Source organism: Heptranchias perlo, chromosome 7 (assembly GCF_035084215.1).
Source record: "Heptranchias perlo isolate sHepPer1 chromosome 7, sHepPer1.hap1, whole genome shotgun sequence".
Lineage (NCBI taxonomy): Eukaryota > Metazoa > Chordata > Chondrichthyes > Hexanchiformes > Hexanchidae > Heptranchias > Heptranchias perlo.
This window is the reverse complement of record NC_090331.1, coordinates 11,652,273-11,667,747: the sequence shown is the minus strand read 5'-3', so window position 1 is coordinate 11,667,747 and position 15,475 is coordinate 11,652,273. Positions and strand designations below refer to the sequence as shown.

The 15,475-nt window shown below is 50.0% G+C and overlaps 1 protein-coding gene across 2 annotated transcripts in view; it reads left to right on the top strand.

The window, feature by feature from the left end:
• The first annotated feature begins 8,657 nt into the window (after positions 1 to 8,657).
• Positions 8,658 to 15,475, top strand: part of slc49a4 (solute carrier family 49 member 4) — a 56,123-nt gene continuing 49,305 nt past the window's right edge. Inside the window, exon 1 of one of the 2 annotated variants that reach the window (XM_067987082.1) lies at positions 8,658 to 8,694. In XM_067987082.1, coding sequence (XP_067843183.1) covers positions 8,667 to 8,694 — 28 coding nt within the window. In that variant the 5' untranslated portion in view covers positions 8,658 to 8,666. Of the gene's footprint in view, positions 8,695 to 8,757; positions 9,149 to 15,475 lie in introns of those variants that run through there. The other variant, XM_067987081.1, reaches the window with a different exon arrangement.

Genomic DNA, 15,475 nt, shown 5'->3' with positions numbered 1-15,475 from the left:
AGGTTCTCAAATCGCATATCTTATGCTATGTTGGGACAGCATCACACCAATCAAAAGGTGTCGTTGTTATTCAAACAGGCCAGTCACAGAGAACAGCACGTCCCAGTACACTGGATATACATTGTGTCGATTACACAGGCAGGCAGAAAGAAACTCAAAATGGCAGAGAGAGAGAGAGAATATTAAAAAACATATAATTTTTTTCCCCCTTTTTGCTGGTGGGGTTACGTGTAGCGTGACATGAACCCAAGATCCCGGTTGAGGCCGTCCTCATGGCTGCGGAACTTGGCTATCAACTTCTGCTCGACGATTTTGCGTTGTCGTGTGTCTCGAAGGCCGCCTTGGAGAACGCTTACCCGAAGATCGGTGGCTGAATGTCCTTGACTGCTAAAGTGTTCCCCGACTGGGAGGGAACCCTCCTGTCTGGCGATTGTTGCGCGGTGTCCGTTCATCCGTTGTCGCAGTGTCTGCATGGTCTCGCCAATGTACCATGCTCCGGGGCATCCTTTCCTGCAACGTATGAGGTAGACAACGTTGGCCGAGTCACAGGACTATGAACCATGTACCTGGTGGGTGGTGTCCTCTCGTGTGATGGTGGTATCCGTGTCGATGATCTGGCATGTCTTGCAGAGGTTGCCGTGGCAGGGTTGTGTGGTGTCGTGGATGCTGTTCTCCACGGCAACCTCTGCAAGACATGCCAGATCATCGACACGGATACCACCATCACACGAGAGGACACCACCCACCAGGTACATGGTTCATACTCCTGTGACTCGGCCAACGTTGTCTACCTCATACGTTGCAGGAAAGGATGCCCCGGAGCATGGTACATTGGCGAGACCATGCAGACACTGCGACAACGGATGAACGGACACCGCGCAACAATCGCCAGACAGAAGGGTTCCCTCCCAGTCGGGGAACACTTTAGCAGTCAAGGTCATTCAGCCACCGATCTTCGGGTAAGTGTTCTCCAAGGCGGCCTTCGAGACACACGACAACGCAAAATCGTCGAGCAGAAGTTGATAGCCAAGTTCCGCACCCATGAGGACGGCCTCAACCGGGATCTTGGGTTCATGTCACGCTACACGTAACCCCACCAGCAAAAAGGGGGAAAAAAATTATATGTTTTTTAATATTCTCTCTCTCTCTCTCTCTGCCATTTTGAATTTCTTTCTGCCTGCCTGTGTAATCGACACAATGTATATCCAGTGTACTGGGACGTGCTGTTCTCTGTGACTGGCCTGTTTGAATAACAACGACACCTTTTGATTGGTGTGATGCTGTCCCAACATAGTATAAGATATGCGATTTGAGAACCTTTTCACTCATTCATCTGACGAAGGGGATAATCTCCGAAAGCTTGTGATTTTAAAATAAATTTGTTGGACTATAACCTGGTGTTGTAAGATTCCTTACATTTGTCCACCCCAGTCCATCACCGGCATCTCCACATCATGGCAACTCAGGAGTGTGATGGAATACTCTCCACTTGCCTGCATGAGTGCAGCTCCAACAACACTCAAGAAGCTGGACACCATCCAGGACAAAGCAGCCCACTTGATTGGCACCCCATCCACCACCCTAAACAGTCACTCCCTTCACCAATGGTGCACAGTGGCTGCAGTGTGTACCATCCACAGGATGCACTGCAGCAACTCGCCAAGGCTTCTTCAACAGTACCTCCCAAACCTGCGACCTCTACCACCTAGAAGGACAAGAGCAGCGGGCACATGGGAACAACACCACCTGCACGTTCCCCTCCAAGTCACACACCATCCCGACTTGGAAATATATCGTCGTTCCTTCATCGTCGCTGGGTCAAAATCCTGGAACTCCCTTCCTAACAGCACTGTGGGAGAACCTTCACCACACGGACTGCAGCGGTTGAAGAAGGCGGCTCACCACCACCTTCTCAAGGGCAATTAGGGATGAGCAATAAATGCCGGCCTCGCCAGCGACGCCCACATCCCATGAACAAATTTTTTTTTAAAATTCCAATAGCGATTTGGATGATTTTTGTACCTGTGCACTAGATTTCAGTAATTTGTGTAACTGGTCAGTTAAATCCATTTGCTCCTACACAGCTCCTCGTCTCTCTCACCATCAAGAACATATTCCAATATTTCTTTCTCAAATCGAAAGTGGATGACCTCACAGTTCCTCACATTGGACACCATCTGCCATAGTTTTGCCAACTCACTTAATCTGTCCACGTCCTTTGTAACTGCCTGCTCCCATTTACACAACTTAATGTGCCTCCTAACTCAGTCATCAAGCAAAATTAGGACACTGGGCCAGATGTTGAATTGAATGTTCAGTGCCACCTTTTGCCTATACATTTTGTATTTAAAATATTCAAAATTTGAAAGAAACAAATAGGAACATAGGCCATTCAGCCCCTCGAGCATGATCTCTATTCAATGAGATCATGGCTGATCTGTATCCTAACTCCATCCACCTGCCTTGAATCCATATCCGTGAATACCTTTGGCTAGCAAATGTCTATCGATCTCAGTTTAAAATTATTAATTTTTTTTTATTATTCGTTCATGGGGTGTGGGTGTCGCTGGCGATGCCGGCATTTATTGCCCATCCCTAATTGCCCTTGAGAAGGTGGTGGTGAGCTGCCTTCTTGAACCGCTGCAGTCCGTGTGGTGAAGGTTCTCCCACAGTGCTGTTAGGAAGGGAGTTCCAGGATTTTGACTCAGCGACGATGAAGGAATGGCGATATATTTCCAAGTCGGGATGGTGTGTGACTTGGAGGGGAATGTGCAGGTAGTGTTGTTCCCATGTACCTGTTCCTCTTGTCCTTCTAAGCGGTACAGGTCGTGGGTTTGGGAGGTGCTGTCAAAGAAGCCTTGGCGAGTTGCTGGAGTGCATCCTGTGGATGGTACACACTGCAGCCACAGTGCGCCGGTGGTGAAGGGAGTGAATGTTTAGGGTGGTGGATGGGGTGCCAATCAAGCGGGCTGCTTTGTCCTGGATGGTGTCAAGCTTCTTGAGTGTTGTTGGAGCTGCACTCGTCCAGGCAAGTGGAGAGTATTCCATCACACTCCTGACTTACATAAGAACATAAGAAATAGGAGCAGGTGTAGGCCAATCGGTCCCTTGAGCCTGCTCCGCCATTCAATAAGATCATGGCTGATCTGATCCTAACCTCAAATCTAAATTCATGTCCAATTTCCTGCCCGCTCCCCGTAACCCCTAATTCCCTTTACTTCTAGGAAACTGTCTATTTCTGTTTTAAATTTATTTAATGATGTAGCTTCCACACCTTCCTGGGGCAGCAAATTCCACAGACCTACTACCCTCTGAGTGAAGAAGTTTCTCCTCATCTCAGTTTTGAAAGAGCAGCCCCTTATTCTAAGATTATGCCCCCTAGTTCTAGTTTCACCCATCCTTGGGAACATCCTTACCGCATCCACCCGATCAAGCCCCTTCACAATCTTATATGTTTCAATAAGATTGCCTGTCATTCTTCTGAACTCCAATGAGTAGAGTCCCAATCTACTCAACCTCTCCTCATATGTCCGCCCCCTCATCCCCGGGATTAACCGAGTGAACCTTCTTTGTACTGCCTCGAGAGCAAGTATGTCTTTTCTTAAGTATGGACACCAAAACTGTATGCAGTATTCCAGGTGCGGTCTCACCAATACCTTATATAACTGCAGCAATACCTCCCTGTTTTTATATTCTATCCCCCTAGCAATAAAAGCCAACATTTCATTGGCCTTCTTGATCACCTGCTGCACCTGCATGCTAACTTTTTGATTTTCTTGCACGAGGACCCCCAGATCCCTTTGTACTGCAGTACTTTCCAGTTTCTCGCCATTAAGATAATAACTTGCTCTCTGATTTTTCCTGCCAAAGATGGTGCCTTGTAGATGGTGGAAAGGCTTTGGGGAGTCAGGAGGTGAGTCACTCGCCACAGAATATCCAGCCTCTGACCTGCTTTTGTAGCCACAGTATTTATATGGCTGGTCCAGTTAAGTTTCTGGTCAATGGTGACCCCCAGGATGTTGATGGTGGGGGATTCGGCGATGGTAATGCCATTGAATGTCAAGGGGAGGTGGTTGGACTCTCTCTTGTTGGAGATGGTCATTGCCTGGCACTTATCTGGTGCGAATGTTACTTGCCACTTATGAGCCCAAGCCTGGATGTTGTCCAGGTCTTGCTGCATGTAGGCTCGGACTGCTTCATTATTTGAGGGGTTGCGAATGGAACTGAACACTGTGCAATCATCAGCGAACATCCCCATTTCTGACCTTATGATGGAGGGAAGTTCATTGATGAAGCTGCTGAAGATGGTTGGGCCTAGGACACTGCCCTGAGGAACTCCTGCAGCAATGTCCTGGGGCTGAGATGATTGGCTTCCAACAACCACTACCATCTTCCTTTGTGCTAGGTATGACTCCAGCCACAGGAGAGTTTTCCCCCTGATTCACATTGACTTCAATTTTACTAGGGCTCCTTGGTGCCACACTCGGTCAAATGCTGCCTTGATGTCAAGGGCAGCCACTCTCACCTCACCTCTGGAATTCAGCTCTTTTGTCCATGTTTGGACCAAGGCTGTAATGAGGTCTGGAGCGAAGTGGTCCTGGCGGAACCCAAACTGAGCATCGGTGAGCAGGTTATTGGTGAGTAAGTGCTGCTTGATAGCACTGTCGACGACACCTTCCATCACTTTGCTGATGATTGAGAGTAGACTGATGGGGCAGTAATTGGCCGGATTGGATTTGTCCTGCTTTTTATGGACAGGACATACCTGGGCAATTTTCCACATTGTCGGGTAGATGCCAGTGTTGTAGCTGTCATGGAACAGCTTGGCTAGAGGCGCAGCTAGTTCTGGAGCACAAGTCTTCAGCACTGCAGTCGGAATGTTGTCGGGGCCCATAGCCTTTGCTGTATCCAGTGCACTCAGCCGTTTCTTGATATCACGTGGAGTGAATCAAATTGGCTGAAGACTGGCTTCTGTGATGGTGGGGATATCAAGAGGAGGCCGAGATGGATCATCCACTCGGCACTTCTGGCTGAAGATGGTTGCAAACGCTTCAGCCTTGTCTTTTGCACTCACATGCTGGACTCCGCCATCATTGAGGATGGGGATGTTTGCAGAGCCTCCTCCTCCCGTCAGTTGTTTAATTGTCCACCACCATTCACGACTGGATGTGGCAGGACTGCAGCCTCTACTGTTTTTTCATGAAGAAGTGTTTCCTAACTTCTCTCCTGAATGGCCTGGCTCTGATTTTAAGGTTTTGTCCCTTTGTCCTAGACTCCTCCACCAGTGGAAAAAGTTTCTCTCTATCTACCCTATCAATTCCTTTCAAATTCCTAAAAATCTCAATCAAATCACCCTTCCAGGGAATACTAGCCTCGTTTATGTAATCTCTCCTCATAATCTAACTCTTGGAGCCCTGGTAACATTCTGTTGAATCTACGCTGCTCTCCTTCCAAGGCCAATATATCCTTTCTAAGGTGTGGTGCCCAGAACTGTACACAGAGCTCCAGATGTGGTCTAACCAGAACTTTGTACAGCTGTAGTAAAACTTCCTCCCCTTTATATTCTAGCCCTGTAGTTATAAAGGCTAACATTCCATTAGCTTTTTTGATTATTTTTTGTACCTGACCACTACATTTTAGTGATCTGTGTATGGGAACCCCTAAATCTCTTTGGACCTCCACTGTTCCGAGCTTTTCACCATTTAAAAAATACTCGGATCGATCCTTTTTTAATCCAAAATGGATGATCTCACACTTAACTGCGTTGAGATCCAACTGCCACAGTTTTGCCCACGTACTTAATCTATCAATGTCTCTTTGTAACTTTATGTTCTCGTCCACAATACTTACTATGCCACCAGTCTTTGTGTCATCGACAAACTTGGATATATGGCTCTCTATTGTGTTATCTAAGTCATTATTAAGTCTTCCTACCAAAATGTATCACGCAGAGAAGTGCAAGTGATACAGTTTGGTAGGAAGAACGAGGAGAGGCAATATAAATTGAAGGGTACAATTCTAAAGGGGGTGCAGGAACAGAGAGACCTGGGGGTATACTTGCACAAATCGCTGAAGATGGCAGGGCAGGTTGAGAAAGCGATTAAAAAGTCATACGGGATCCTAGGCTTTATAAGTTGAGGCATGGAGTACAAAAGCAAGAAAGTTATGATGAACCTTTATAAAACACTGGTTCGGCCACAACTGGAGTATTGTGTCCATTTCTGGGCACTACACTTTAAGAAGGATGTGAAGGCCTTAGAGAGGGTGCAGAAAAGATTTACTAGAATGGTTCCAGGGATGCGGGACTTCAATTATGTGTTTAGACTGGAGAAGCTGGGATTGTTCTCCTTAGAGCAGGGAAGGTTGAGAGGAGATTTGATAGAGGTGTTCAAAATCATGAGGGGTCCAGACAGACTAGATAGATAGAAACCATTCCCATTGGCAAAAAGGTCGAGAACCAGAGGACACAGATTTAAAGTGATTGGCAAAAGAACCAAAGACAACATGAGGAAAAACTTTTTTAAGCAGCAAGTGGTTATGATCTGGAATGCACTGCCTGAAAGGGTGGTGGAGGCAGATTAAATTGTGGCTTTCAAAAGGGAATTGGATAAGTACTTGAATGGAAAAAACTTGCAGGGCTATGGGGAAAGGGCGAGGGAGTGGGACTCGCTGGATTGTTCTTGCAGAGAGCCGGCACGGGCTTGACAGGCCGAATGGCCTCCTTCTGTGCTGTAACCATTCTATGATTCAATCCTATTAATAAATATAGTGAATAGTTGAAGCCCAGCACAGATCCTTGTGGGACACCACTGGTCACTTCCTTCCAATTTGAGTACATACCCATTATCCCTACTCTCTGTCTTCTACTGCCTAACCAATCTCCTTACAAGGTCAATAATTTGCCTTCAATTGCATGTGCTTTAATTTTAGCTAACAGTCTCTTATGTGGAACTTTATCCGATGCCTTCTGGAAATCCATATAAACTACATCCATAGACATTCCCCTGCCTACTTTAGGTATTTCCTCAAAAAATTCAATTAGGTTAGTTAGACATGACCTACCCTTTACAAATCCACGTTGACTCTCTCTAATCAGCTCAAAATTTCTCTAAGTGCTCAGTCTCTCTGTCATTAATTATAGATTCCAAATGTTACTTTGTCCACACTAGCCAGCAATGTGTAATAATATGGAATGCATGGCGAGGATATTAGATCTGGGCTCTGACCTCCGTCACACTGCTATGCCCATGGGTTATCAGGTCAGTCTCATTGCTTAAAGCTGAATTTGAATTTGTATTGAACAGCTCCCATCAAATAAGCTACTATTAGCTTGAGTCATATGAATTATGAATACCAGTAGATCTCCCATTGTAACTTGGAGGATACAGTAGAAATTTGTGAAAGATGTGGTTAGATACAGTGAATAGTGGTAAAGTCTTTTTGTTTGATTGATTCCCAGAAAATTTGAGCCAATCAAATTCTTTTTGATTGGTTCAAAATTTAAGCTAATCAGTATCGCTGTGAAATAATTTGTTTTAATTGATATCTGAGAAATCAGAAAAGTGGAACAGATTTATTTGTGGTACGGACACATTTGAAATGTGGTCTGGGTTATTATATACTGTTACTTGCCAAAAAGCAAACTTACATTTGTATAGGGTTCTTTACATTAGAGAACATCACAGGACATTAAAACCATAGAGAATATACAGCGTAGATTTACCACGAAGGTGCCAGGGATGAGAAGCTAAAGTTATGAGGAGAGGCTGGTGATACTAGGACTGTTTCCACTGGAGCAGAGGAGGCTTGGAGATTTAATAGATGTTTTTAAACTTATGATGGGTTTTGAAAGAGTGAAAAGGGCAAAACTATTTCCTCTGCATGGACAGTCAGTGATGAGGGGTCATCAATTTAAATCCTCACTGAGGAGCCAGGAGAGCGGTTAAGAGAAACCTTTTATACAGAGGGTTGTTCGAGCATGGAATGCTTTGCCACAGGGAGTGGTTGCAGCAGAAACCATTGCAATCTTTTAAGGGAAAATTTTTCATTCAAAGGAAGGTACAGGGCTATGCGGAAAAAAAACATTCAGCCCATCTTGATTCTTCTATCCCCAGATAGATCCTAAGGCCATCCCATTGGTACATGGGAACAACACCACCTGCACGTTCCCCTCCAAGTCACACACCATCCCGACTTGGAAATATATCGGCCGTTCCTTCATCGTCGCTGGGTCAAAATCCTGGAACTCCCTTCCTAACAGCACTGTGGGAGAACCTTCACCACGCGGACTGCAGCGGTTCAAGCAAGAAGGCGGCTCACCGCCACCTTCTCGAGGGCAATTGGGGATGGGCAATAAACGCCGGCCTCGCCAGCGACGCCCACGTCCCATGAATATATAAAAAAAAAAGCATCCAGTTGTTTCCTGGTTGCAGGGATTTTTTTTTTTGCTGCTGCCAATGCTGGAAGTTCATTCCACATCCTGATCACTCCTGACGTGAAGAAGAATTTTACAGCGTAGGTGAGAGACTGGAAAGAAGTTAAACAAAAAAAAAAGGGAGAGGGGGGGCAAAGATTCTGAGCTGCAACCCACCCCCTGGCCAAGCGGCGCGCATGCGTGGTGGTCCAGCAGGCGGCGCGCATGCGTGGTGGTCCAGCAGGCGGCGCGCATGCGTGGTGGTCCAGCAGGCGGCGATGGTGCGTAGCTGTGGCGCGCATGCTCGGAGGGTCGGCAAGGACGTTGTTTTGATTTGTGAGAGCGGAGCGGTCAGCTGAGGGAGGAGGGGGTGGGGGGAAGCGGGTTACCTAGGCAACAGTCCGGCTGATTCGGCCTGTTGGGTTGGTGGAAAGTGGGTGCTCGGTCCCTCGCTGGCTTGCGTGATGTGGGCGCCCGAGGAGGAGAGGCAGCCCCTGCTGGGCCCGGCCGCGGCCTGTGTGGGCAGCCGGCTGTACGGGCGCCGCTGGCTGATCCTGGCCGTCTTCTCCCTGCTGGGCTTCCTGCAGGGCTTGGTGTGGAACTCGTGGGGTCCCATCCAGAACTCGGCCAAGCAGGCCCTGGGCTTCACCACGCTGGACATCACGCTGCTGGTGCTGTGGGGTCCCATTGGCTTCCTGCCCTGTTTCATCTTCATGTGGCTGATGGACAAAAAAGGTAAGAGTAAAGTGGGAGGGGTGGGGAGGGGGGCAGGTGGCTGGAGGGAGGGTGATTGCGAGGGGGCAGGTGGCTGGTAGGAGGGCCATGGGGCGGGGGGGCAGGCGGCTGGTAGGAGGGCCATGGGGCGGGGGGGCAGGCGGCTGGTAGGAGGGGCGGGGGCAGGTGGCTGGTAGGAGGGCCATGGGGCGGGGGCAGGCGGCTGGTAGGAGGGCCATGGGGCGGGGGCAGGTGGCTGGTAGGAGGGCCATGGGGCGGGGGCAGGCGGCTGGTAGGAGGGCCATGGGGCGGGGGGGCAGGCGGCTGGTAGGAGGGGCAGGCGGCTGGTAGGAGGGCCATGGGGCAGGGGCAGGCGGCTGGTAGGAGGGCGATGGGGCGGGGGCAGGCGGCTGGTAGGAGGGCCATGGGGCGGGGGCAGGCGGCTGGTAGGAGGGCCATGGGGCGGGGGCAGGCGGCTGGTAGGAGGGCCATGGGGCGGGGGGGCAGGCGGCTGGTAGGAGGGGCAGGCGGCTGGTAGGAGGGCCATGGGGCAGGGGCAGGCGGCTGGTAGGAGGGCGATGGGGCGGGGGCAGGCGGCTGGTAGGAGGGCCATGGGGCGGGGGCAGGCGGCTGGTAGGAGGGCCATGGGGCGGGGGGGCAGGCGGCTGGTAGGAGGGGCAGGCGGCTGGTAGGAGGGGCAGGCGGCTGGTAGGAGGGCCATGGGGCAGGGGCAGGCGGCTGGTAGGAGGGCCATGGGGCGGGGGCAGGCGGCTGGTAGGAGGGCCATGGGGCGGGGGCAGGCGGCTGGTAGGAGGGCCATGGGGCGGGGGCAGGCGGCTGGTAGGAGGGTCATGGGGCGGGGGGGCAGGCGGCTGGTAGGAGGGCGATTGTGCGGGGGGGCAGGCGGCTGGTAGGAGGGCGATTGTGCGGGGGGTCAGGCGGCTGGTAGGAGGGCGATTGTGCGGGGGCAGGCGGCTGGTAGGAGGGCGATTGTGCGGGGGGGCAGGTGGCTGGTAGGAGGGCGATGGGGCGGGGGCAGGCGGCTGGTAGGAGGGCGATGGGGCGGGGTGCAGGCGGCTGGTAGGAGGGCGATGGGGCGGGGGCAGGCGGCTGGTAGGAGGGCGATGGGGCGGGGGCAGGCGGCTGGTAGGAGGGCGATGGGGCGGGGGCAGGCGGCTGGTAGGAGGGCGATGGGGCGGGGGGCAGGCGGCTGGTAGGAGGGCGATGGGGCGGGGGGCAGGCGGCTGGTAGGAGGGCGATGGGGCGGGGGCAGGCGGCTGGTAGGAGGGCGATGGGGCGGGGGCAGGCGGCTGGTAGGAGGGCGATGGGGCGGGGGCAGGCGGCTGGTAGGAGGGCGATGGGGCGGGGGCAGGCGGCTGGTAGGAGGGCGATGGGGCGGGGGCAGGCGGCTGGTAGGAGGGCGATGGGGCGGGGGCAGGCGGCTGGTAGGAGGGCGATGGGGCGGGGGCAGGCGGCTGGTAGGAGGGCGATGGGGCGGGGGCAGGCGGCTGGTAGGAGGGCGATGGGGCGGGGGCAGGCGGCTGGTAGGAGGGCGATGGGGCGGGGGCAGGCGGCTGGTAGGAGGGCGATGGGGCGGGGGCAGGCGGCTGGTAGGAGGGCGATGGGGCGGGGGCAGGCGGCTGGTAGGAGGGCGATGGGGCGGGGGCAGGCGGCTGGTAGGAGGGCGATGGGGCGGGGGCAGGCGGCTGGTAGGAGGGCGATGGGGCGGGGGCAGGCGGCTGGTAGGAGGGCGATGGGGCGGGGGCAGGCGGCTGGTAGGAGGGCGATGGGGCGGGGGCAGGCGGCTGGTAGGAGGGCGATGGGGCGGGGGCAGGCGGCTGGTAGGAGGGCGATGGGGCGGGGGCAGGCGGCTGGAGGGAGGGCGATTGTGTTGGGGGGGTGCAGGCGGCTGGAGGGAGGGTGATTGTGTTGGGGGGGGTGCAGGCGGTTGGTAGGAGGGCGATGGGGTGGGGGCAGGCGGCTGGAGGGAGGGCGATTGTGTTGGGGGGGTGCAGGCGGCTGGAGGGAGGGTGATTGTGTTGGGGGGGGTGCAGGCGGTTGGTAGGAGGGCGATGGGGTGGGGGCAGGCGGCTGGAGTGAGGGCGATTGTGTTGCAGGGGGTGCAGGCGGCTGGAGGGAGGGCGATTGTGTGGGGGGGTCGGGCGGCTGGAGGGAGGGCGATTGTGTGGGGGGGTCGGGCGGCTGGAGGGAGGGCGATTGTGTTGGGGGCGGGGGGGGGGGGGAGGGCGATGGGAAAGGGAATGAGCGAGTTCTTCCTGGTGTTCTGGCCAATATTTATCCCTCAACCAACATCGCTAAAAACAGATTATCTGGTCATTTATCTCATTGCTGTTTGTGGGACCTTGCTGTGCACAAATTGCCTGCTGCGTTTCCTACATTACAACAGTGATTACACTTCAAAAGTACTTCATTAGCTGTAAAGTGTTTTGGCATGTCCTGAAGTTGTGCAAGGCTGTATATAAATGCAATTCTTTTTCTTAGAGCTGTGGGGGCAGGTGTTGGGATCATAACGTGAAGGTGTATTGCTCTTAATTCATAGTATCATAGTGGGATACAGCACAGAAGGAGGCCATTTGGCCCATCGTGCCTGTGCTGACTCTTTGAAAGAGTTATTCAATTAGTCCCACTCCCTTGCTCTTTCCCCATAACCCTGTAAATTTTTTCCCTTCAAGTATTTATCCAATTCCCTTTTGAAAGTTGTTATTTAATCTGCTTCGACCACTCTTTCAGGCAGTGCATTCCAGATCATAACTTGCTGCGTAAAAAAGGATGTTTCCTCATGTCGCTTCTGGTTCTTTTGCCAATCACCTTAATTCTTTGTCCTCTGGTTACCGATCCTTCTGTCACTGGAAACAGTTTCTCCTTATTTACTCTATCAAAACCATTCATGGTTTTGAACACCTCTATCAAATCTCCTCTTAACCTTCTCTGCTCTAAGGAGAACGATCCCAGCTTCTCCAGTCTCTCCACATAACTGAAGTCCCTCATCCCTGGTACCATTCTAATAAATCCCTCTCTAAGGCCTTGACATCCTTCCTAAAGTGTGGTGCCCAGAATTGAACAAAATACTCTAACTGAGGCCTGACCAGTGTTTGTAAAGGATTAGTACTCTTAATAAAGCCTAGATCCCATATGCCTTTTTAACAGCCTTCTCAACTTGTCCTGCCACCTTCAAAGATTTGTGTACTTATACCCCCAGGTCACTCTGTTCTGCACCCCCTTTAAAATTGTACCATTTAGTTTATATTGCCTCTCGTTCTTCCTACCAAAATGTATCACTTCACACTTCTCAATGCTAAATTTCATCTCCCATGTGAAAATCAACCAAAAAGATCTTAAAGCACTACCCCCCCAACATAAGCCAACTGAAATAATGGATTTCAATTTTAATAAGACATGAAGGCAAAAGTAATTAAAAAATATATAAGTTTCTGTAGAACACCCTGGGTTGCAGGTGGTAACCTGACTTCTGGGAACTTGAGTTGCTGCTTCTGCTATGTTTTCAAACTAAAAGGTTTTATGCAAGATGCTAATCACTGTGTCTTGGTGTTGTTGAGTTGGGGAAGGAAAGGGAAAGAGAGAATCATGCAGCAGAAAGAGGAGCGTGAGGGTATTGAAAAAGCAAGTTGCAAGCCTTACCTGTTGAAGTTTAGCGTTGAGAAGAGTTGTGAGACTTCTTGTTGTGGCGGTCATGCAGCTGATGTGTTGTGAAGTGTGTTGTGTATTTAGAATGAATTTGGTAACAGGTTTGCAAACACTTTCATGAAGAGAGTGCTCCTTTTAAAATACACTAGAAAATAGTGGTTCAGGCTCCTTTGCGCCCTCTAATTTAAATGGATGCCAATCCTACCTTGTTGGTGCTTGGACTTCACTCGTGGCTGATGGAGCAATCTATACAAATAGAACTGTGCAGTGATCAGGAGCTACCCTTGGTTGTTTTTATTTTTCTTCCCTTCACTGCTGCATCAAAAGTTACTGAGAACTGGGAGGGGGAGTGCTGTGTTGAATGGTATGGGATTCTGCCTGCTTAAGTTATGTAAACTTGAGCTCATCCAAAACCCTGCTGCCCGTATCCTAGCTCACTCCAAGTCCTGTTCATCCATCACCCCTGTGCTCGCTGACCTGAATTTGCTCCTGGTCCAGCGACGTCTCGATTTTAAAATTCTCATCCTTTTTTATCAAACCTCACCATGTCCTTGCCCCTCCCTATCTCTGTAACCTCCTCCAGCTCGTCAACCCTCCGAGATCTCGATGTTTCTCCAATTCTGGCCTCTTACGCAGCCCCGATTTTCATCTCTCCACCATTGGCGGCCGTGCCTTCAGGTGCCTGGGCCCTAAGCTCTGGAATTCCCACCCTAAACCCCTCTGTCTTCCTACTTCTTGCTCCTCCTTTAAGACACTCCTTAAAACCTACCTCTGTGACCCTGTCCTAATATCCCCTTGTATGGCTCAGTGTCAAATTTTGTTTGATAATGCTCCTATGAAGCACTTTGGGACGTTTTACTCCATTAAGGGCGCTATATAATTGTAAGTTTTTGTTAATAGAGACCTCATCGTCTTCATTCTGAAGATGAACCATTTAGATTATGATGTCCATTCTACTATAAATATGGTGTGACACCTGTGACGTACTGGGGTGAGGGGGAAGAGGTACATGTTTTCAAAATGGCCTTCATTGTTCAGTGATCTGTTACATATCTTACTTTGCATGATTAATTCAGTAACCCTTTTCTGTATCTCTTTCCTGGGAATTGTTGTAATTTGACAACTGAAATAAAGTTTCCAGAGCATTCTGAGACAAAATGTGGTTGCTTGAAGCACTTCTGTGGGGGTTTCTGTGGAAAGTGTAATTTAATATCAGCTTGGTCCTATAATTTTTCAAATTATCTACTTAAAAAAATCATTAAATAAATCTATTTAAAATGGAACATAACAGTGAACCTTGGCTTTAGGCAGATCTTTCATGAGTGAATTTAACTCCCCCCTCTCCCCCCCCCCCTCTTTCCCCCCCCCCCCCCCCCCCAAAAAAAAAAATACCCCTGTATACCTGTTATATTGTGTTCTGAGCAATTTAAGTAACCTGTTGTTTACTTACCCAGAAATATGTAAATATGAGGCAAGTTAAAAATAAAATGCACTGTGGGGGTGGGATGAGAACTAGGATATAAATAAAATTCATATTCATAAAAATTGCTGTACAACAGTTCATTCGAAACTATATAACTCAGTAGAACTTGGTCAGATGCCCCAAGGGCACCTCTTGTTTGTCATCACGTCAGCATTTTAGGAAGCTCGGTTTGAGTTGACAATTTCCTCCTAAAGGCTGTGGTTATACTGTGTTAGTGTCTGAGACCAGTAGAAGCACGTAGTTTGCAGCTGGTAAGACCCATGTTATACAGCAGGATGCTCTTTGTTGTGATTTGCAGTTTCACCGTCACGCGCTTAAACACATTTGCAGACCTGTGCTGGCAGGCGAGTGGGTTTTAAATCTTCTGCGAAGGTAGGTAGAAGCATTTGTGCATTCAAAACATTTCTTCTTTGACTTAAACAGAAGTATGTTTTTTAACTGGCTAGGAGGTCCAGTTTAGGAGCTGGCTTGACACCATAGTGGAGTTAATACTTTTCAAGTCCGAGAAAGAACGAACTTGCATTTACATGGTGTCTCAACATGGCTCTCCGAAACATCTCAAAAGTTCGTCACGCACAATAAATTATTCTGAAGTGCAGTTACTATTATAATGGCAACATACAGCAGCTGCCGGCCATTTTCCACACAGGGCCTCATGAAACAACAATGATATGAATGATCAATAAACATATTTTTGGAGTTTGAAGAAGGAATGTTGGCCAAGGCACTGAGAGAACTCGCCTCCCTATCTCTGTAACCTTCTCCATCCCTACAACCCTCTGAAATCTCTGCGCAAGAAGCCAGAATTGGAGGAGCGCATCCCCGATTTTCATCGCTCCACCATTGGCGGCCGTGCCTTCAGCTGCCTCCACTCTAAACTCTGGAGTTCCCACCCTAAACCTCTCCGCCTCTGTACCTCTCTCCCGTCCTTTAAGGCACTGCTTAAAACCTACCTCTTTGACCAAGCCTGTCCTAATATCTCCTTATCTGGCTTGGTATCAAATTTTGTTTGACGCATCGCTCCTGTGAAGCGCCTTGGGATGTTTTACTAAGTTAAAGGTGCTATATAAATGCAAGTTGTTGTTAAATAGTGCTATGGGATTTTTTGCATCCACCTGTACAGATGAGCTCTTGGTGTAACATCTTATCTGAAGGACTACACTTCCAACAAAGCAACACTCTTTCAGTACTGTATTGGA